Consider the following 24,658-nt stretch of genomic DNA (forward strand, 5'->3'; position numbering starts at 1 on the left):
TATATGAAATAATTAAATATAATGAGACAGAGGCTCAAAATTCCCTATTTTTTCCATAAAGTAACATTTCATAGGAAACTGGACAAAAGCAGGAATCATAAACACATCAGCATAAGCAATTTGGATGTACGATCCTGCACATCCTATGCAGGTAAATCAATCACTGACATCAAGTATAAATCAGGCCACTGATTTCAGCCAGAGATGCTGTTGACTGTGATATGTTGTTATATTTATTTACATAAATTTAAAGTTACATTCCATGAAAATTGTGTTTTCCCAAGGACACCTAGCGGGTGAGCCAAAGTTCACAGAAATCAATGAAAAGACTTCCATTGACCTCCATGGGCTTTGGATCAGCTCCCTAATAACTATGATTATGCAACTGTGCAGATAACAGAAGCACTATACAGCTCAACCACACAAACAATAAATCAAGTAATCAATGATCTATTTTTTTTTTTACCAGTTTTCCTCCTCATGCCCTCAGGGATTACTGGATGCACTTCATACTCCTCATTCAGCACTAGTCACTTTTGAAAATGTTGGCCCAAACATTTGGAGCTATAAGAATTCAGCAACAGGAGTGAAAAAGCAGTTCTAACATTTTTAAAAGAAAGTTTTCCTTGCAAGGCATCACTAATTATTCTGCATAGCTTCGGGGTCTACTTTATCGTCTGTATTCTGGTGCTGAGATTAGAGCTGACTCTGTTTTCAACTTTCTGATTTATATGCCTTCTGTGAGGCTTCATATTTAAACTTCTATTTAAACATATTTTAAAATTGTAGCTTAAAATATAGATTTTCTACCGCGTAAGCCTAACAAGAGAAATAAAAACATTTTGGTAACTTTGGCATTATCAATTCAAAACTGCTTTTTTCCGTAGTGAAGAGACTCTTTTCTGTGGAATAATCAGAATCTTCAATGATTTATGAAAAGCTTCTGCATAATGGTGAGACATTTTCAGCAACTTATTATCTGAGGGCATAGCTGAAATCCCAGATTCTCCCAACAAAGCTTCTGCCTTTTCAAGATTATAATCAAGATTTTGGCCATTTTTATTTTGTTAATAGTCATTCTGCTTAAGGAGCATTTTACAAAACGTAGTCCCACTTTGCATAGTGCACTTTGTTAGCAAAAAGATACTAAGATCTTCAGGGATGGTCTAGGTTGACTTAGTCCTGCCTCAGCACTGGGGACTGGACTTGATGACCTCTTGAGGTCCCTTCCAGCCCTACATTTTTATGATTCTATGATTTTTATATATGTTATGGGTTTCTGAGTTCACAGGTGAACAAACAAACACAAAGTTTTCTATTATCTTAGGTTCAAGATTTAGTACTTCTGATGCCAACAGTTGAATGTAAAAATTATAAGATAGCATTACATGTGTTTGAGACAGAGCTAAACACGTTACCTTCCAATCAGTTCTATTTGTATTATTGTTATTCTTGATAGTTTTAAGGAAATAATCACTTGTGTGTTCTTAATTCTGGGTTCCATTGCTACTCATCTTTGAATAAATAATTCGCAGTTTTTTGTCCCTCTCTGACTAATCTTCAACCTCTGCTAGCCTGTGTACTTAACATTCACAGAAACACAGAGATAACAAACCTACAAAAACTACTTTTGAAATCTCTGTCACCAGGAACAAATTGAAATCTCAGTGAATCAGACACACAGTGCAAAGAGAGCCTCAGCTTGTGGCTGGTGCCTAACAGCAAGGTTGAAATCACAGTATTCTTTTGCAATCAAAAGATAGGCACAATGAGATCAAATGGCTCCATGTCACAGACAGACAAAAGCCCAGTAGTCTTTCATTCTAACTACCATGAAGATAGAATGGAATAAGGGTCTCAAAACAGCCATTACAAAAAAAGCAACTAATTCAGTTCTCGTCCTCTCTCTTAACTAATTTGCTATCTTCCCTCAAATGGAAATAGTATATGAGCTTTAAAAATCAGCTACACTCAATCTGTTTAATGGATCTAATCACACAAAGTCACAGTTTTATCACAAAATAATTTCAGAAATTATATTCTGTTTCATTATGTGATTTTTTTTAAAGTGACTTTTCTAGTTCTCTGAAGTGCAGTAGAAGTAAAAAGGATAAAAATGTATTTCATAGTGTACATCATTTGTTAAGGCTATCCTACAAACTGAGTTGGAACTAGGTACTTTTGTATTTTTTAAATTAAAGAATCTTTGATTATAACATCAAAATAATTAGATTATTTTAGTACAATAATACCCAGAGAGCACATTCCATTTTAAAAACACTGTGCAGATATTAACTAAGGAATCTTCAGAGCGCTTATGCCTCCATTTAACAGATGGGGAAAGTCAGACAGAGAGAGGTTAAGGAATAGACCATGCCTCTGTGTGAAAAACGTGCTACCAATACATCTCCCTCCTGCACTTGGGTCCTACTGTACCACCAAGGCAGCTTGCAACTATGGAACATGGAGCCAAGGGAATTATTTCTGACAGTGCATATTGGATTTACTAAGAGACTCTGAACCTATGATATTAGTAGGTGATAAGATTTAAACTACCTCTAAACCATGAACATATTAAAACCAAACAATATAACTTACCCTCTGTCCTGAACAATTTATTAACTGAGTTTTTCATTTAGAGTGCAATATACCAAATTTGTCCAATGGCTGAAAAAGTTCCAGCAAAAGAAGGAATAGTTTTAAAAAAAGAGAGAGACTTGTAGCCAAATATAGAGAGGGCAATCCTGTATCCATTGACATCAGTGGTGATACTCCCATTCACTTCAGAGGATGCAGGCTGAGTCACAGAGCGATTTCAGTCCTATCCATTAATAGTCATTTGCTTATTGCTTCTTTTACACATTTTAAGAAAATGTGAATACAAACCAAAACAAGGGGGAGATTTTGAGAGGCACAAAGGACAATTAGGCACCCGATTCCCATTTAAAGTCAATGGGATGGGCATCTAACTGTCCTTTGTGTCTTTGAAAACTTTCCCCTAATAGTTATCTGTTTTACTAAGAACATAGAATTAATAGCTCAGCATTTTTACAACTATAAATCTTTTTAAAAAATCAGACTGTGCAGGCAATATATAAAAATACAGAAATCTGAAACCGCCCCATCCACTTAATGTAGCAAACATCATACTAGACAACAGGCCTTTGTTTTATGTTTCAAAGTTTATAATTAATGTGGATTATTTAGAAAGCACAAACATACTCAAACTGCATTGAAGTAATAGATGGGGCCCAGTCCTTCACTCCTTACTCAGTGGAAGTTTTTCTTTAATAAATAGTGCAGGAAGATGGTCATAAATCCCCTCAAATAGAGAAAACCTCATTGAAAACAGATGTTTATATCAATAGAAACATTGATGAAACAGAAACTACAACGGTAACAATAGCTGCTACTCTAATACTGCCCCAAATGTCTAAGCTCTTATTACCTCTTTTAGATCAGGCCATTCCTTAGGTAGAATGTGACTATGAATATCAATTTTCATCTCTGAAGGATCACAAGAAAATTACAGTTCTAAGAAAGACGTTTTCTAATTAGCCTGGAGTTCTCTGTACTCCCTGGCATAGCAGACTGCTAACTTAGGGTGTTATTTAAGTCCACTTGCTGTCCTATCAAGTTGCCTACATACAGTAACCAATCACGGAGTCAACATTGCAGTGAAGCTACAAAGTAATCTAAAGTCAATGATTCTCAGGAAGTTATTGCAAAAATTACTGTACAGTGGACTCAATGGAGAATGAGGTGAAGCTTTATATTTATGTATGCAGTATAAATGGAGTTTTTGACAGTCTAAAATAAAAGTTGGTTTATAAACGTAAAAGTTGATTACTAAAGAAAAACAAAAACTTTAAACATGTTGCTATTAACTCCCTTCTTTCCTCTTCTGAAAGATTTTATAAAGAGGGCATAAAATGAAGCCTTTAGTAGATACATGCATGCTTCTCATTACTCCTCTCCTTCTCGCAGAGTTCCTCTAATATTACATTATAAAAAATATGGAAATGGTGAATTTTGGCTGTAGCTACGCTCCTCTTTTATCCTTTATCTTTTATCTCTGGCTTCATCACAATACTGGCTCATTTTATCCTCCCTTCCTCATTCAGTATGTCTACACAATATCACTCATTCTCCCTTAGACTCTCTGACACTATTGACTGGGACTATCCTTTATTCTCTATAATTTGGTACTATTAGCTCATGTGTTCCCCCTGGTATATCCTTACTGTCTGTCGAACACTATTGACTCAATCTGAGGTTCTAGGGAAGACCATGAATTATGGTGCTTTTTCAAAATCTATGCACAACTCCTTCTTTTGGGATCTTACGTCTTTAACTTTTAGCAAAATCTTTGCAGTTTAAGTGACTTGTTCATGGCCACAGAGGAAGTAGATGTTGGAGCCAGGATTAAAAGTCAGGAGTTTTTAGCTCCTAGTCCTATGCAGAGTACTAGATCACAACTGTCTCTACCTATCATGTAATGTAAATTGCTGTATTCAAGAATCAGAATTCCATGCTGGACGGCAGTCTCTTACATTTGTGTTCATAAAAACCGTGGAATATATTGTTATTTTTGGAGGGGCATCAAGAAACTTCTTTCTTGCTTTCTTCAGACACCATGTCATTATATCATAATGGTCCATCACAGAGGGCTGATCTTGACATCCTCCAAGAGCTGGTCAGAGAATAAGATAAGGCCTTAGGGGTAGACAGTGTCTATTAACCCAGAGAGCCTGGGACCTAAATTCAGAACCTCCATGTGGTTTGACATCACTAGAACCTCCCAAAAGGAACATGGTTTTGATTCAGAGTTGCTAGTTATTTATTTCATAGCTACTAAATATTTAAGGGCCTGTGCTGCATTATAGTACTACACATTTTTGGGACTACTGTATGTATCTTAATGGTCTTTTTACTTGCTCCACTCAGCACAAAACTGTACCAGAGGTCTCAGAGACCTTCACAGTGCTATAGGAGCCAAATTTGTGTACAGGTGAACTGCTGTTGAAAACTTCTAGCTTGCAATGTGCATTAAAAAGCAGCTAAGTCCTTAAGGGAAACTTTGAGAAACAGTGGGCTTGATTCTCCAGCACTATTCCAAGTTTCTAGGGTGAAATTCACGCATGTGCAGAAGGCCTATGTGTCATGTAAGGCTTATATCATCAAGGTCAGTAACTCTCAGAAAGTGCTATTGCATAACACTCTGGGATAGGGTGTGTAGGTGCTCTGAACCAGAATGTATTTCACCCTTATGGATTAAAGACTGCATGTTCATGCAAACAAGAAAAAACCGGAAAAGAGAAACACAAAATGCACTGTCCACACAGAATTGTTTCTAAATATGTCTCCAAATTTCCATGAGGCATCAAAAGGTCTTTAAAACCAAACAAGCTTTGACCACTTGCCCCCAGTTCAGGCATGCAAAACATCTGTTTCTTTAATATCACATTTAATAAGAAATAGGTTTATTGGAGCCATTACCAAACAAACTGCACTCCTGATTAATGCTGAAGCTTCCATATGTTATTTTTGCACAATCTTTTCTATTCGTAAGTTTTTTGAGGTTGGAGGACATAGTAAAAAGTCTCCTTCCGGATAACTTTGCCAGATAACTATTAGGGCCAGAGCTGATCTCAGTTACACTGGTGAAAAATCTGGAGTAATTCCTCTGATTTCAGTTACAAGCATTGTAACTGAGAGCAAAATTAGAATTACTATGCTTAATGCTGTTTTCAAAATGCAATTTAACAGGGTTTTGAAGGAATGATAGGATCTCAGATTCAATATCTTCCCTACGACATTTGAAGATCCACATTTTGCCTTTGTTTCATTACATAAGACAGTTTGTTGGCATATGTGTGGGAAATTATGACATAACAGATCTTTATGCATCAGGAACATCAACATGCAGTCATACTGCTGAGAAAGCAATGCCACTGACCTGAAGTATCAAGATTGGTCACTTTCAAGAAAGGTAAAATTGAAATAAAAGACACAAATACAGGATGGTCTTTGCCAAAAGCCTTTTGTGCCAAATTTACAAACCAGCTTCTAATAATGAACCCTCATTTTGCATACTCTTTAGTGGCACCTGCTAATTTAGATGTCTAGCTATCTGGTTTGTGTCTACAAATCAGTTATTTTACACACATGCAGAGCATTGCACCTGGATAAGAGTGTGTGCATTGCTGGTGGCTAAGCTGAGGCTACTTAGAAAATCTGTCCTTTTAGAAATTAAATTAGTAAGTATAGAATAACAGGCTTGTAGCAGTTGCTTAGCAACACATTGTTTCTTGGCTTTCCTAATGACTTGCATCGGTCCTTTGAGACTGTCATCAAAGACCACATAGTCCCTGAGGCTGTGAGATGAGTCCATCTTATAAATGTCACCTTTAGAAATAATGCAAGAGTCTGGAATTTTTTTTTTGCACAGTATCAAATAGGTGAACCTTTCCCATGAAGTTAGTTAACTGCTAATAGGGCCAAATCTTCCATGCATGCATGCAGAAGATCCAGAACCTGGTGGAATTCTGGGGTACCACCTGCAATGAGGAGCTGGGAAGTTTAGAGACTATTAATAATTAGCTGTTATACAATACTCAACGTGCTTTATAAAGATCAATATTTTATCTTCATTTTACAGATGAGGAAACTGAAGCACACAGACTTGATTTGCCCAAGGCCACACACACCAGGTGAGTGGTAATAACTTACCATCTAAGTATAAGACAAGGCCAATAGATGGATACAGATAGACTGATAGGAGACTAAAAGGAAACAGTGAGACAGTATTGTTTAAATAGAGAAGACAGACACAGGATGAGGGAAGGGGTGTGACACACCACCATGATCAACATGATGGTGGCAAATATCATGTTAGTATCACAGTTTTTTGGGGGATGGATTTAGGAGGGGATCAGCTAAATGGAAAGAAAAGGGGAGGGAAGTGGATGAGGAGGAGAGGATAGGACAGGGGAGGGGAGGGTAAAGGGGGCAGATGTGGAATGAAGCTGAGGTGAAAACATAATGAAGAGGGAGGGGAGGTTTGGAGCAAATTGCCAATCAACAAAGGGCAGAGAAAGTCAAAGGACATCCTACAATTTTGATTGGTATGTCCAGAGGTCCCTGCTTTCACTGCTTCTGCTCCTATCAGCTGGAGGATGGAACTAGCTCAATGGTGGCAGATGACAAAACAAGGAGCAAATTGGGGGAGGTCTAAATTGGATATTAGGAAAAACTTTTTCAGTGGGAGGGTGGTGAAGCACTGGAATGGGTTACCTAGGGAGTTGGTGGCGTCTCCATCCTTTGTCAAGCTGGGCCTTAAAAACCTCTAAGTTCTGGACCAATTGCTGGGGATTGATTTAGCTGGGGGTTGGTCCTGCTTTGAGCAGGGGGTTGGACTAGATGACTTCCTGAGGTCCCTTCCATCCCTAATCTTCTATGATTAGCTATCCTTCAGTCATCTGGTACAGACGCTGATTTAAATGATAGTAGTTTTGCAATTTCGCATATGAGTTCCTTCAGAACTCTTGGGTGGATACCATCTGGTCCTGGTGACATATCACTGTTTAATTTATCAATTTGTTCCAAAACCTCCTCTAATGACACCTCAATCTGGGACAATTCCTCAGATTTGTGATCTAAAAAGAAAGGCTCAGGTTTGGGAATCACCCCTCACATCCTCAGCCATGAATGCCACCAGTGTGGCTCCGCATCCCCCCACCACATGGAGTTCAAAATGGAGACCAGGAAATGCAGACAGTGAAAAATACCTTGAAAGTGAATTTTTACTAGAAGTGATTTTTGCTACGACATTCCTGTTTCTTAAAAAATAATAATCTTACATTGCCATACCTGTAAGTACACTGCTCTGTAACCACTCAGAAACTGTGAAACAGTGAACTGTGGGTCAGGAGGTGGAAATGTGTTCCATTCACAAATCCAGTCCCTTTCAGGTAAATGTAGTCCATGTAGTCAATAGGTGATAGGTGACTGGGGTTTGAAAATGCACCCAGAAATGTGCTGGGGCAGGCGGCTGTGTAAGGGTGATGGCTGTGGAGTTCTGTGTCTGTATGCAATCACAACCAGCTAAGCCATATGGAAGATAACACAGCATCCTGTTGATTCTCTCATGAATTCTGAGAGAATTCCCATGTGCTGATAGATACAAACTTTTCCTGAAGAAGAAATTCCAGAGCGGTAATCACATTTTGGGGAAGGGTTTATTTTCCAGGGGCACCTTTGTAGCTGACCAAGCCAGTCACTACACATTTGAATACTTTGGTTGCATATGCTGCAGGTTTCCCACCTGCAGCTTGGAATAACATCTCTTTTTGCCAATCAGGCACCACAAGAACGATTAGGTCTTCCAAAATGTGGAAGCCCTGAAATGACAGAAAAAGCTTTTGTAGCAAAGCCACTGACAGTCAAACCCCCAACCCAAGAAGGTCTGCAATTTTTAGAAAACAAGAAACAGTTTTGAATATTTAACCTACCATTGTCTCTGCACTTCTTTCACTGCGATTAACCAGACTGTGTTCAGGGAGCTTCTATGGACTGAGACACATCCCTCTCACAATGTATTGAAATTCAGTTTGGAAAAGTAATATTTTATGTCCTTGAAATTCCACAAGGATTTTTTCTGTGTTTCTGCACTGAGCTATTTGAGACAATCACCCTCTGTGTCTTGTCCTGTTCCAGGCCCCATTACCTCTACTGCAATACATTCACAGCTAGCCCACACTGCAATACAAGCCTGGGACAGCATAGCTTCACCGACCCTTCCAAGAGGAAGTATTTCTGTGATGAATTTATGGCTGAAGTTCTGGACAGCTCCAACAAGCAGGTCTAGTATCAAAACCAGAGGGACTTATGGCTAGAGAAAAGACATTGCAAAAGGAAAGAGGACAGGCTGAGGCTGGCCGCACAACTTGAAGATAGAGTATCAGAGCATGAGCAGGTGCTTCCTTTGCAGTTCCTGGAATAGGAACAGCAACTAAGGGAGGAGGTCAGAGCTCAGCAGAGAGAACTGTTTGAGTGGCTATTGAGTGCAGCCATATCACTAATGGCTGCAAGAGTACTTGCTCCTGCTGCACCTGCTCTACAGCCCGAATGCCCTGCACAGTACTCTCAAATGCAATCCAGAAACAGCTTGGAAAACTCCATGGGTGGGAGGCCCATGCAATCAGACCTCCTGAGTGGCTGGACAGAGCAAGTTAGCCCTATGCAGTCCTCCGTCTTTGACCCTCTCCCCTGCGGATGCCTCCACCTCTCTTCCTCAGTACCAAGTGCGCAGCAAACAGGGATAGGAAAATGGGGGCCCATTCAATAGTATGCAGTTTCTGTCTTGTATATGCTTTCACTGTTTGCACTTGTTCATGCAGTTTTTGGGGAGATGGGGGTTTGGAAAGTTTCTGTTGTCACTGATGTTTTGGTGTGGCAATGGCCACTAGCCTGCCTGACAATGGGTCAATGTTGTATTTTTCTAATACCCATTATCAATAAAGCTTTTTATGTCACCAAGATATTTGTTGCTATCACTGCATCACATCATACAATGTGTATTTAAAATAACAAAGGTAAACACATGATAGGGGACAACTACTCCTCAATACAGTTAGGAGCATCAATCCACTTCAATCACTTTGTTATATGAATCCATACTGTGAATCATCCCCCATCCCCATGTCATAAGTGGTGATGTCATTCATAAGTACAGTGCATGACAATATAGCCCCCATCCCTCTCCAAGCACAGAACACTCCTCCCCACACCACAACCAATGAGCCCCATCCCCTCCTCTCACAAGCACATTCATAAAGGTACTATTTCCCCTCTTCCCTTGAGCAATGCAAGTCCACAAAACATTCCTGACTTCTGTTGAGTCAGCTCCAGCTGTGGTAGGTGCACTTTTTGGCTGTGTGTACCGATTCAGTGGCCTCTCACTGTCATAGGTCTATTCAGAGGCAAATGGCTGACCTCTGGCTCCACAAAGATTATGAAGAGCACAGCAAGCCACGGCAGTGAAGACAGTACTGATGACAGTAGCACCCACTTGTGTTTGTAGACCTCTCCAATGGGATTTCAATCTGCCAAATGCACATTCAACAACCATTCTTCACCTGCTGAGAGTGTAATTAAACTATCTTTTGCCAGGGCCTCTGAAATCAGGGTACAGTTTCATAAACCAAGGCAAAAGTGATTATGTGGGTGTCCCCCAGAATAACAGGGGGGGACAATAATTCCATGATGACAATGTCAATTGGTGGCCCAGTGTCCCAGCCTGTCCATAAATGTAGAGTCCTGACTGGCAAAAAACCCTTGGCATCATGAACTTTTCCAGTGGAGCACTGCATAACTATGGAGTAATACCCTTTGTGGTTTATTTACTCTTTTGCTCATTGAGGAGGGCAAACTAGGGCACATGAGTCCCATCAATGGCCCTGGCACAGCCTGCAAACCCCATTCTCTCAAAACCAGCCATTACTTAAGGAATATCTTTTACGCCCAACACCTTGGAGTAAACCACATGCCTGCTTGCTTCAGAACCTCCACCACTACTTTACCTACAGTCGACTTCTCAATGCCAAACTGGCTGGCAATGGACCTATAGCAGTCTGGGGTAGCCAGCTTCCAAACAGCTATAGCAACCTGATTCTGGACCAGCAAGGGTGCCCTCATGTGTGTCTTTATGCTGGAACGTTGGGGCAAGCTGCTCACAAAGCTCCAGAAATGTAGATTTCTTCATGTGAAAGTTCTGGACCCCCTGCTGGCCACCCCAGGTCTGCATGATTATGTGATTCCACCAGTCTGTGATTGTGGCCCTGCGCCAGAAGTGCCGGTCTACTCAGGGCATCGACAGCTATACCAAGTGTCATGAGCACCATCAGCCAGCTCGAATCTGCTTTGCCTGGGTATCCCTCCTCCTGCTCCATCATAAGTTCTGTCAGGTGCCTTTGGTGGGTCAGAAAAGGACACCAAAATGACCACTAGTGCTTCATGGAAACTCTGCCTGTTTTCTGACAGCAGTGAAAGCATAAGCAAGAGAAGTTCTTGGAAAACTTTTCCTCCATGTTGCTGGCTCTGGTAGCTGGGAGTGCACAGATCAAAATGAGTGCTTGGCAGGCTGTGTCAGCAGGCTGTTCAAGCTTCCTGTAATGTGCAGGGTGGACTGTCAAGTTTTCCCACAATGCACCACATCAGAAGACTACAGCAGCTACATTTTGGGAGGATGTTAGGGAGTTTGGGACATGGCTGGTTTGACTCAGATCTGTGTGCTGCAATGTGGATGCCAGAGCCCAAGGTTTGAGCCTGGGTTAGAAAATTCTTAACGTAGGACTGACAGTCACTGTAGATGCTCAAGCCCTTGGTTCTGTAAACCAGGGTCAGCTGACTTGAGTCCCACTAACCCAGAGCTTAATTTGCAGGGTGGACACACCTTGAGAAACCCACACATTTTCTGGTGGAAAAACTCTTCTAAGTTAATGATGCCCAGAGCAGCATTAATTAAATTCAGGTCTGTGGATTTGACCTGCCTCAAAGGAAGGTAGCGAGCAATTGCAGACCAAGGATCAATGGAAGTATGCTGCACTTGATCTGCTGCTGAAGAGAGAAGTATTCCAGAACAGCATCTAGGATAGTGCAAAGGAATGTGCACATTTCATGAATGCTCCTAGAGTATTGCTGATAAGGCTGAGATTCTTCCTGGATCCTCAAGGTCTCCTTGAATGCAAGGCCACATGTTCCAGCCTCTCTATGCAGCTGTGACTCCAGCTCACCACAGAGAGCATTTGCCAGTGACCCTGTGAGTTGAAACTTTGGTTCATAGTAATTATTTTGCAAGTTGTTAGCTCTGAATGGGTAGTGGTGACTTATGGGTTGGACTTCTGAAAAAACAGGGATACTGATGTCTGAAGAAAGACAGCCATAGGCACCAACAGAACAGAGAGCTTTCCAACTATGCAGGTTTTTAAAGATGTATTTATTAATTGGAATTTTCAAGGTTTAATACCGTAGCTGTCTCTGGTCATCCCCTGTGAGCATAATGCTTGGGAGAAACAGAAGCTCTGAATCTGATTCTCCCCAGATAAATTATTTGATTGATGAGGCTATTTGGATTTGTGGAGGTAAGATGTGAACATTTTTCAGCATTAAAGTTATGGGATTCTTTTTCCATGTGTACTAATCCCAAATTTGGCGTTAGGGCTCAATTCTATTTCCAGTGAAATCAATGGCAGTCTTTTTACCATTGACTTTGATGGAAACACAACTTCGAGCCTATGTGGGTTAAGGACTTTGGCACTTTTTCAACCAAGATCCAAACCCCAAAGCCTGTACTCAGTTTTATGTAAACTGCCATACAAGTTATGTCAAGGGTCACAGAAAAGTTATCATTAATGCACAGTAGAATCTTTCTGCATATCGACCACTGCTTTAATAGGACATTTCAAAGTATGATTCACAGGCAGCAATATTAGTTTGTATATTGCACAGAAAAATGAAGCCATTGCACACCGTTGAATGGCATCGGGAGGACAAGTGTTACCACTGGGGCTATTACATCAGTGATCCTCCATTGCTGCTGGAACTGGATGGAGAATGACATCAGGGAGGATCACATTGTAGTTCTAATAGTTTCAGGATAACTGTACCTACACCCTCACTGTGATTCCCAGGAGTTCTCAGTAAAGTCTCAGACCTCAAGTCATCACTTGTCTCGGGGCAGAGACCCTTATCCCAGTCAGAAGGGAAAGGGGTGTTTTAAGACTGCACAGCTCTCTGCCTAACACTGTGATATCTCCAGCAAGCCAGTCTGTACAAAGGCCAGGGTCTGTGCTTTACTTTCTCTCCAAGGGCTATGAACAGCGTACTGCCAGCAGTTATAAGTTACCACATGGCTCTTTCTAAACAACATTTATTCTTAAGTCAAAAGCATTACAGGAAAAAACAATGAAAAAATAAACAGATTTAAACACACTAAACATACCAGGAGTCACCCATTGGTCTTACGGGGTCCTAGTAAGCCAAGTCTTTCCAACCCTCCCACAAATGGATGCTCACCTTGGACAGAAGGTCCTGTCCATTTTCTGATTCAGAAAGAAGGCCTTGTCTCAGTTCAAGCACATCCTTTATACCAAAAGCCCTGTCTTTGTCTCCTAGTCTCTGGAAAATCCAGTTTGAACCAGTACATGCAAATCACTCCTGGGAATGATGCCTCTTTAGAGCTGTTTATTCTCAGTGATTCACTTTAATCACTTCCCACTGTTTTTAGTTCTTGTAGGAGCTGGGGTAGCCATCCCCCAGGGAGTAGAATACAATCAGACATAAACCTTTCATAGATTTAATATAATATGGTCACCAAAGATAATGTACGCTATTGCAATATTGGTCACATCACACTCTATACAGAAGTGGGTGTTACTAGGGTGCTCCATCATCATCCTTGGAGAACTCACAGGTTCATTCCCTGGCTGGCATGACAGCCAATATATTTTATAATTTCATATTACAATTCAGATAATAAACTTTCTTCCCCATAACCCAAATCCTTTCTCTATCTCACCTCCTTGGAGGTGAGGGACTGGGAATCCCTGTGGCATAATTTCAGCTTCCTTTGGGGGAGGAGGAAGCTTACTAATCTCTCTCCTACACCTATACTCCTCCCCCACAGAGTTGGCCTTTTGATCCTCACACACTGCATTCAAGTCATGGCAAGCACCACTTCCTTCCCCACCCAGGGTCTTTTGCATTTGCACAGACCATCAGAGAGTCAGAGTGGGGGGAGAAATTCCTCCTCCTTCTTGGCTGTTTAAACTATTAGTTTCTTCGTTACCTGCAGGGAGAATCCTACATGCACTTCCTACTGTCAGCTAGCCCATTTGCATTCTGGCTCACTCCTTCCTCTGCATGTTTGGAGTTAGCTGAGGGAGTTTTGATTCACCCTCTCTGCCTTTCCCAGAGAAAAAGCTGAATTTGGTTTTAAAGCCCTGTTTCATTTCCAAAATAACACAGCACATGACATACCTCCCATATTCACATAGTCAGAGTTCCAGGACCTTCTTTGGTGTCCCGTATTGACTCAGGCCATAAGCAGAGCACTGGAGTGCATCTGTTTGCCTGCCAAACCCTGAATAGGTACACTCTCATGGCCTTCTTCCTGGGTTCCATGGGCGTGACTTGACCCTCTTCTCCTGTTTGAGCCAGTAATATTTATCCTGGTCAGCAAGCTTCTATTGCTCCAGTTCTGTCTTTAGCTCCACCTGTCTCTCCCTCTCAAGCAGTCTTTTCCACTTCAGCCTCCATGTCTCTGGACCTCTACCTATGCTGGACTGTCTGTGGCACCATCTCCTTGGTCCTCTGCATGCCCGACAGGAGGAAAAGGGAGCTCTCCTGGCTCCCTGTCTGAACGGGGTACCCCATCCTGCTGCAGAATAGCACTATAGAGCACCACATGGTAGTAAACCTTGCTCAAAGCAAGTCTAATCCAAGTGCACTGTTGGGAGAACTGGTGAATGGACTAAAGTGTGTTATAGATGTTCTAGCTGGATTACACAGTTGGCTCATGCCAAATTTCTATAGTGTAGATGAAGACAGATTGTATACTGTTGCTGCAAAAACTTGGAATTGAGATTCAGTGAAGGATATCAACAGATCCTATTAGCATTTCATTGTATTAAGATAATAAGGTGCTGTACAGTACAGGAAAGGAAGTATAATTCTATTACAAAGCAAAAATGGTTTCCTAGCAATTCCATTCATAAGTGTTAACCTGAAAACTACTCTCATAGTTATTTTCCTTCCTATTCATTTCTTTACACTTAGGTTAAAGATTAAGCATAAGCATTTCTATTCTCTCTGCTCTTGATTGATGATTAATTTAGAAATATGCAATTAGATGTTTACATAATGGGTAATTAAGTTTATTTATGAAAACATACACAGTTAATATTATCAGTTATTTCACAGAATGATAGTCACAGCTGATGTCCAGAGAAAGACCTCTTGGACCATTTATGCCAACCGGCTGCATCAAGCAGTATATAATGCTACATGAATCCCACCTTAAAAGATAACTAATCTTATAATTAGCAACTCTGGAAATAGCATAAATCCCATGCCAGCTTTCTTGCCAATGCCTGGTTGCTCTTACAATGAAAGCTGATTTCACTGTAAATATTTAAAGAGCTAGATTCATCCCTGACTTCAAATGCATTAACTTACACCATGTAAGAATTTAGCCTAGTGGGTCAAAATGTTCTCTGTTACACCCTTTCAAGCCTATTGTCTACAGTTAATTGTACAGATTGGCAGAATATGGCCCACTGAAAAGTTTTCTCTTCAAAAGGCTATTTATTACTCTTCTTACCAAATATGGCATCATCATTTAAAAGGCTTTTAGAGGAAAATCCCTCCCTTTCCCCAATAAGCTACCTTCATTTTGCACTACCAGTTTAGGGCTCAATATTGCAAAGCACTGAGTACTCTGATCCTCATCCAATAATAAAATATTTAAGCATATGCTTAACTTTAAGCACAAGTAGTACCACTGAAGTCAGTAGGCTGTGCTAAAGTGCTGTGCTGGATCAGTGCCCGAGTGTTCAGAACCTTGCACGATCAAGCCCTTAGCACTGATTGGGTGACGTGTTGTTAACAAAACTTTGAGGCCATTACTTCTAATGGAGAGGGTTAATAGCTGCAGTGCAATGAGCTGAAGAGGGAGGCAGGTACAAATAAAAAAGACCACACAAGGTGTGGAGAGGAGGTTACTAGAGAAGAGCTGTAGGGATGTAGTTTTAAAGGGCATTTTGTAAATAATGCTTTAATTAAGTTATGCAATAATATTAGCAGTACAAACTGGCTACTCAAGACCACTTTTTAAGAGGGACTTCCTCAAGCTGAGTGGTAGTACATTGGGCCCGTAAGCTGTACTTTCCTAAAATGTAGTATTTACTGCTGATTACATGAATATTGAATTTATGGGTATGAGACCCATACCATAGAGTTCACTAGATGGAAAATGTATTTTATGTGGGATAATACGATGATTTTTAATTTTTGGTTTTTTGTTGCACTCACTGTTTTTGTGTCTTGTCTTGTTTCTTTGAAATTCCAAAAATCTGGATGAGCACTAGGGGTCGGTTGATAGAAATAGTCTTACCTTTTCTACATTTGATAAAAAATGTCCTGACTAAGTTTAAAGGTATGAGTTCCACCAATTCACTTGAAATTCTATATTTCTTGCTTTCCAGTGTAAAGAATTTCCCACTTTCTGAATCAACTGCTGTAGCAAGCAACACTTCAAAAGATGCATAAGGGTGAAAAAATTATTAGACTAATGTAGTTTTGATAAGCTCTCAAGTGTCCTGTAGGATTTGGCCCTTGGACATATGCAGTGAATTGATTCTGAGGCACATTAGACAACTTGTCTTCCTACATTTGTGTGTGTGGAGGTCATGGAAAAGGCAGCCTCTTATGTACAGTGTTGTTTGCCCTACGAGACATGGTCAGCCATCTTGACTGCCCATGAAGAATGAGGGAATTGTTGACATATATTTTTTATAAATATCATATGCATCTCAGGCTACCTGTGTGATATTACCCTACCTGACTGCATGGACTTAGATCAAAGGAGGCCATTAAGGGAACTGAAACAATGGCAAAGCTATTAACTGGGAAATGGTCTGCCTGACTCCAGCCAGGCATTCAAGGATTACTTTTCCCAGACCTGAGCCTCAAAAAGAACACTAAAAGCTTAAAGATGCCAGTCTAGGGAAGAAAAGGAGTTGAGTGGGTTGCCAGAAATGGCTGGAAAGGAGTCTCTGACAGAAAGACACAGCAACAGCAGCAAGCCTGCTCAACCTCAACCATATATGGAGGTAACCAGGCTGAATGGATCTTTGCAAAACATGCAAGGAAAGATTAGTTTTGGGTAAGGGGAAATATGCACATAGGGCCTTATTGTTTTGACCCTTTGCTTTGTGTGCAATGTACCTTTGGGTGAATCAATACAATGTACCTTTGGGTGAATCAATACTTTGTTTTGAAGAAACTGTTTTTGAGTCATTTTTATCCGTTGCTGTCATAGGTTCGTTAAGGAAGAGGGCTTACAGTTAGATCTGTTGGATTAACAAGGTAGGGGTGTTGCAGCCAGAGAGACAGCCTGGTCTGTGTGGTTCCTCCCAGAAAGGGGTGAAGGTAGTGAAACTGTTCTGAAAGGCGTATACTCAAAAGGGACTAAATAGGGTCTAAAGCACAGCTTGCCCTGTAACTCTGACACCTTCTGTTACACACTACTTTCTCTGGGGCCTAACATCTTGCAGTTCTTTTAAGCAGAATTTGTTATTTTGAGCCTTATCCAAAGCCCACAAAAGTCACTAGAAAATCCAGACTTCCCCAAATAAGTTTGTGGGGAAATAGTTTTGGTTTGATCCATTGTAGTGAAAGAGGTCAATTGCAAAATTTGGATCAGGATGTGGATCTAACTGGCTCCAAGTTCAGTGGCGAGATGTGAAAGAACAGGATTGATGGCTTTGTTTCAGTCCTATCTCTAATGCTGTATGGTGTGTTAAAGAAGCAAAATGAAATACAAATGCTAAGTTTATTACAACTGTTCTTTGCAGTTCATTACAAACACTGTAGACTGCAATCTGTAGTACTGTTAGTGGAGCACAGAATAGTGAATGTAGTCAATGCACATAGACCTTTTTCTGTACTGAATGATTAAATGGATTTTGCCTGTGGTAGGTGATGCAAGCCAGTTTTGTGAAACTCTCTGGCAGAGGATATAATATCAAAGCACGATAGGTAAGAGTCCTATAGCTTTGCCACAAAGTTTACTTGCTTTTATGCATTTATATTTCTAGCTCAATTGATTGGGTGGGGGGCTTTTTTTATTTCCTTTGTCTCTAGGAAAATAAACCAAGGAAGAAATTTTAGGAATAGGAAACAAGCACCTTTGCCCAAAATATCTGTCTTCCTTAAACTTGTGACCCATCTCACCCTACCTAGCTCCTTTAAACATTTTGGCAGATCAAAGTTTTTGGGGTACTTGGAAGCCAGCCAATTGTACTACAAGGTTAAAGGCACGCAGAGTAGACATTTCAAATGCTAGGTCTTATAGGTTGGTTCCCAATAAATGCTCACTACACATCAAATAATAAAGGAGTTCTTAACAGAGATGGACACACAATCCTACACCCATTATGCAGCTTTAGCCAATGTCTATGAATCATTTGGTTCCTTTGGTAGAATTAATATTGACCTTGTTCATGCTGAAATCTGTTCACTAGTAACAGTATCTGATGTAATCAGTTTAGCAGCGCTTTTACATGATGCCTCCAAGTTCCCAGTCCTCAAATTCATCATGCTATAATTGAACGATAATAAATAATAATAATAATTAATAGTAATCACTGAATTCTATGTTACTTTCATACTGCCATCTCATTTCTGTCTCTCCATTATTAAGAGATAAAAGTCAATGTTAAAATGTGTCAAGAGTAAAATTAATTCTACTTAATTCAATCACTGCTTAATTTGACCTTCTGCAATTTAAACAAAGCCACATATGTCTACTTTATCTTTAAATGTAAGAAACCTGTCTGTCTGTTTGCTAGAGGGTAGGGCTGGGAGAGGAATCAAGATGGAGGGCCTAAGGATGTGAGAGACACACAGTTATCTTTTCGGTGGAAATTTTATATTTGTTATTTCTTTGCTGTTTTCCTTAATCTAAAATAAAAGTCATTTACACTGCAATTACATTTAGCTCTTTGTGAATCAGAAACCATAATGCTCAGGCCCCAAGAGCTATATTTTCAGGCCTTCAGCACCTACAATTGGGGCTCATCTCTCATTTAGGGCCAGAGTTTCAAGACTTGCCTAGACCCAGCAGCTCCCATTGTGATAGTTATGGTTAGATTTTCAAAAGAGCTGAGCTTGCAACATAATGAGCCCTTTTGACAATTTGGCTTCTTATTTTGATGCCTAAATAGAGGCTGAGCTCTTTTGAAAATATGGCACAAACCATTCAACTTCTGGCCCCATGAACGTCCATCTTTTATTCTGATCACTTTAACCAGGCATTGGTGGATGAATCAAGCACTGGTGGAAGAAAGTTGCCATTAAAATGAATAAGGAAGAAGCTAAACTCTGAAATAGATAGGGAAAAAAAGAATCCCAGGAAAACCTATGATAATCACAGAGGATGACACTTAAATATCATTAATATCATTAAATATCATTAAATATCATCACTGTTAATTTCATGAAATTATTATTATATGCTGTACAAAGTGCAATATGCCTCTCTGATGCTGTCATGGATAACAAGATTAACGGCTTATTTCAATAAAAAAACACCAAAACAACACTGAGAATGGCACATCATAAGAAAATGCTTAAAAATCAAGAGAAGGCTAGAAAACCTGCCACTATCACTGCAGGAATAGCAGCTCAGGAATGTACTTAGAAACAAAACAGTGTTCTCAGAGACATAGAAACTCCTGACGCAAATAAGGATACGGAAATGTTGCTATGCAGAAGAGCCAAAGAAGTGGATATTACAGTATCTAGAGCCAAGCATTAGGCAGGGAGACACAGTTTGAATTAAATTATGAGCTAAGAAGTTTCCACTAGAGAATAGTTTAAATTAAGACTTTAATCAAGCTCTAATTGATCCCCTGAGAAGAATAAAATTAATAATAGAAAATAAAAATATTTCACTACTCTGCATTAATTTTTAGTTGATACAACTGGCATTGCTATGTCTCACAAGGGCCCTGATTCAGGAAAGTACTTAAATGTGTGCTTAAGTCTATCTTATTCAGATCAGCACTTGACATCAGTGGGACTTCAAGCACTTGCTTAAGTGCTGTCCTGGATCAAGATGCTTTCCTGTGATGAGGCCAAACTGATTGAATTTGTCTATCCTATCTGTTCCTCATTCATGGCACCGTCTAATATCCTGGGCTAGTTCTTACTTTCAGATATTACTACAGTGGGCTTCAGAACTACTAGCCTGATCCGGAATAACTATGAAATGTTTTACCTAATTCAGGGCTGGAGTAACTTCACTTACACATAAGCAAGGTAGGAAAAAAACCACAAGCCACTCAGAATAAGGAATACAGGGAAATAATTTTAGGGAAAAAATGTATAGTGGACAATATGTATGAGGTCAGGCTTTGGTCAGCCATGAGCTTGTTGTAAACACTAACTCAAGTCCTGGATGACATACAAGGAAATGTAAATTACAATGTTCTCTCTACTTTGTTTTCTATGTGTGGAACAAACAACTACCCACGCTCAAGTTTAAAATCAGTGAGTGACTTCTCTTGCTCTCATTCCCTCTTCTTCTTACTCTGCCTCACCCCATTCCATCTATTCCTTCATCACTCCTGCCCTTGCTTTTTCTGTGCTAATTTCTCTTTTACTTACACACCCTTACACAGTATTGCCAATTGCAAGCATTCAAAAATCATGAATAAGACCTCCAAAAATCATGAGATTAAAAATATATATAATTTGAGTTATTTTTATTTACCTTCTGGCTTTTGAGCTTTTAGAATGCACTTTAGTGTTTGCCAGAAGCTGGTAATGGGCGACGGGATAATTACTTGATGCTTACCTGTTCTGTTCATTCCCTCTGAAGCACATGGCATTGGCCACTGTTGGAAGACAGGATACTGGGCTAGATGGACCATTGGTCTGATCCAGTATAGCTATTCTTATATTCTAGTCACATTTCCCAACTTTCCTCTGCAACCATGTGGGCTGCAACTCACTTAAAAATCAAAAAACCTGATTCTCACATATTCACATAACTCCTTACGCTAGCATCTGAGAGTGCAGGTCTAGAATAGAGCCTCTCAACCTTTCGAAATTACTGTACCCCTTTCAGGAGTCTGATTTGTCTTGCATGCCCCCAAGTTTTACTTCACTTGAAAACTACTTGCTTACAAAATCAGACAAAAATACAAAAGTGTCACAGCACACTATTATTGAAAAATTGCTTACTTTCCCATTTTTACTATATATCCAACCCGATTCCTACTCCACTCCTGACCCGTTCCTCACTCTTTGCTCCTGCTCCATGCCTCTCTCTGGTTCCTGCCCTTTCACCTTTCTCTTGATGACTGTTGTCTACTAGTCCTGGCTCTGATTTCTGGCTCAACCCTTAGCTTTGGCATTTGGTATCTGATCCTGGTTCTGATCCTCAGCTTCAATTACTTGTCCTGACTCTGGATCTATCGCCTGGCTCTAGTATTTAGCAGTTAACTCTGGCTCTTAACCTGTTCCTGCTTTCGTTCCCTAATCTGAATGCTTGCTCTGTCCACTAGATCTGATGCCTGCTGTGTCCACTCGGCCAGACCACCTACATCCTGATTCCTAACAGCTGGGGCTTTAAGAAAAAACAGCAAATATTGGGAGGCTTGCAATAAAATAGCGAGAGATAGCAACATACACAGAGTGAAAGTGAGGGAGAAGGTGTGTGGGATAAAGAGTGGGAGAAAGGAGTGAGGAAATGTGAAGAGGAGGATGAGAAGGCAGAGTGAGTGGCAGGGAGGAGGTGACAGTAAATGAGGGGCATGGAATGAATGGAAAGAGGAAGGAGTGAATGAAAGGATAGGCAGCATAAGAAAAGGGGGAGAAAATGGGAGAGACAGCAAGACCTTCCAACTCATAGGATGAAATCCTGGTTCCATTAAACTCAATGACAAAACTCCCATTGACTTCAGGGAGGCCAGGATTTCACCCATAAATTTTAAATCTGAGTATTGGCAGATATTTGTTCCATAGTATGAAAACAAGAAAGGAAAGGAGCTCCAGATCCCCCTGCCGTGGCTGGGAGTAGCAGAAGTAGCATGATTTGGATGTCCTAGAGCACCCAGCCCTGGTCAGGAAAGAAAAACTGCATGCAACAGGGGATCCCTCTAGCCCTGTTCTCCTGGCTGGTAAAGCTTGCAGCCTCCTCTGCTGGTGAAGGAAGTGCTATACAGCAGGCACTTCGGAGTGTGCAGTTGGGTGTGTGGCTGTATGGGAATCTTGCTCTAACATTGGTTCAACCCCACTGAAGTCAAGGAACATAACTTCCCACTAACAAATCTCTCATCTACATTTACAATAACCATGATAACTCATTCATTGCCTCCTAAATCAAAGCCATAGAGCATATGAAATACCTGCTCATATCTAGTGTTCTTTATGTAAAGATAATCTTCACCTACAATTCAGTGTGATGCAACATAACACTTCCTAATGCTTAAAATGCAGCAATATTAAAAGGGAGCTATTGTCTGCAAATGCTTTTGGCACTGGAAATCAAAGATGGCCCCTTTTCAAAACTTAAATGCAATAATGAGGGTAGAAGGGTAAGAAATGTGCATTACATATGGGGTCATCTGGAATTGCCACAGTTGACTTGCTTTCATTGCTTTGAGTAAATTCATTTTTGATGTGTTAAGGCTTGACTGAGTTACAGTGATGCAGAAGTAGGCCAAATTACTTTTGAGCTACAGTACTTTCACTTCTGCATGTGTCAGGGCGCAAACACAGGGACCATGTCTTATTTTATTTATTTGTAGATGTTAAGACCATGGCAAAACCTATATTTCACCTTGCCGTTAATGGATAATGCCATCTAGTGGCAAATCAACAAGCACAGATGTAACGAGTCCATCTAGCTGTCCAGGCTGAGTTAGATGATCTATTTAGTGTTTGACGGTTTTAATATAAAATTATAATTGAAAAGTGAACATCATTGCTCTTGCTCTAAATTCTCCACTTTAAAAAAAAATCTTCAAAAATGTGTGTCTATTTCAGGGACATTTTGTCCTCAAAAATAAATTCATAAACTTTGATCTCAATGAACTTGTATTAATTACAAATGCAAGATGTAAAATGGACCCTAGAGAATCTCAAGTGTTGCTGGGTTTTTTTTTTTTCTGATTTAATTTTATTTAGTAATTATTTGTATTTATTTTTTGGAAGTGGAAGGAGGAACATCTTCAAGCACATGTAACAAAGAACTGAGAGAAATTTACTGATCAAATTTACCAACTAGAACAAGCTATAACTCTCCTGAGATGTCTGAGAGTGAATGGCCTTCATCTTTAGAGTGGCTGGGATGGTCACATGTATATGTTGGCATACACAAAGAACAGTCAGATGGGAGACTGTCAAAGAATAGCTTTAAAGTCAAACACATACAATCAAATGAAATAGGCTTGTGTTATACTGATGACGATACATACATGGAGCCAGATTCTTATATTCATACTGAACAGTTACTTACTCCATTAACAGTCTTATTCAAATCCATAGAGAAAGGTGCTATCCATCATGTAAAGTAAACTATTAGAATCCAGTTGTTCGTTCAACAGTGCAAGGCAGATGTTACATTTTTAATAACCTTTTCTAAACCCTGATATAATTCGGGATATAAATCTCTGAATGTCTTGTGTCAGCTTGTTTTGATTTTTAGAAGTTAATTCATTAAAAGAAATCCTCACAGGTACATACCTCATGATGTTTTCACATTTAATTAAATGAAAATTAAGTGCAAACTAATCCATAACAAATTAGATTCAGTGGGTGAGTGTTGTCTGCGTAAGTCACACTGTCAGTGTTATCAGCACTTACGGTGTTGCTTGTTATTCTTTTCAGATTTTAAAAGGATGCCAGTTTGGATTTCCTAAAGAAATATCTTCAGAACAATATCAACAGAGCAAGAAATACAGAGCAATAAGTCTTGTAAAGGCATATCTTAATGCACATGACACATTACATGACTGTATTCTGTGTAAGGTTCCAAATCTGCAATCCCTGAGCAAACCCCAAGTGAATGGGCCAAAATGTCACTGATCCACAGTAAAGCTAAACAAATTTAAAATAAGAGCCATGCAGGCTTTTGAGCCACTGCAAAAAAATCCTAGATCTATCTATTACTAAGTGACAGTTATACTTCAGGCACCAATGGCCCCTGCTGCATGTTGCTTCCTGGAAGGACTCTCTGGTTGCTATAGGACCAGAAGTGGGGCATATGGAATATCAGTTAGGATCTTCTCTCTCCCTCATCTGATATTGTCAGGATGGTAAACAACCCACTTCTTCAGTTTAGCCATGAGGTTCCTGGAAAGACCAAGCTTGCCATGGTCACTTCTGTACCTCGTGGCAACCTCACCAACAGCTCCAGGGTGACAGCTGTCAGTACGTTTAAAAAGTTCCACTCTAAGCTCATTTAGCTGCCTTTGTCCATGTTACAGAGTGGCATGTGTGCTAAGGATGGAAGACACAACACAGTAGTGTTTGGTTGTGTTATTGTTCTGAGTTTGGCTGAAATCAAGGATAGTCTATAACAGTAGGTTCCCAACCTTTCTGAGTGAAAGCTCCACTGGTTAACACTAGATAAAACATGCACCCTCCTCCACTCCCCAACCCGCCCCCTCACAAACACGGCCATAAACTCAAATACTAAATTACATAAATAATAATAATAATAAAAAAGTAGTCTTACCTGAGTTAGAAGCTAAGCCTACACTGACGCAGCTGCCACTGCATGCCCCGTGTGGCCCTGTCTCTTCCCATCCCTCATACCTATACCCTCATTACTGAGGGTAGTGTAGGTGGGCCTTAGCTCCAGGCC

General features: G+C 40.2%; 2 protein-coding genes across 5 annotated transcripts in view; one reads left to right on the forward strand and one right to left on the reverse strand.

Moving 5' to 3' along the window:
• Positions 1-24,658, reverse strand: part of ACMSD (aminocarboxymuconate semialdehyde decarboxylase) — a 78,026-nt gene that overhangs the window by 41,899 nt on the left and 11,469 nt on the right. For 3 of the 4 annotated variants that reach the window (XR_010919898.1, XM_067549538.1, XM_067549539.1), the window contains exon 1: positions 3,449-3,576. The exons of the other annotated variant lie outside the window; for it this stretch is intronic. Coding sequence is in view for 2 of the 3 variants with exons in the window: in XM_067549538.1 (XP_067405639.1) it covers positions 3,449-3,505 (57 nt within the window). In the remaining variant the exon portion in view is untranslated. Of the gene's footprint in view, positions 1-3,448; positions 3,577-24,658 lie in introns of those variants that run through there. 4 annotated transcript variants of the gene reach the window in all.
• The window catches only part of TMEM163 (transmembrane protein 163), a 177,228-nt gene continuing 164,279 nt past the window's right edge, over positions 11,710-24,658 (forward strand). Inside the window, exon 1 of the mRNA XM_067549542.1 lies at positions 11,710-11,821. The gene's annotated coding sequence lies outside the window, so the exon portion shown is untranslated. The remainder of the gene's footprint in view (positions 11,822-24,658) is intronic.

The sequence above is a fragment of the Emydura macquarii genome, unplaced genomic scaffold, assembly GCF_026122565.2.
Source record: "Emydura macquarii macquarii isolate MOO-44397 ecotype Brisbane River unplaced genomic scaffold, CSIRO-AGI_Emac_v2 contig_1253, whole genome shotgun sequence".
NCBI classification, from domain to species: domain Eukaryota; kingdom Metazoa; phylum Chordata; order Testudines; family Chelidae; genus Emydura; species Emydura macquarii.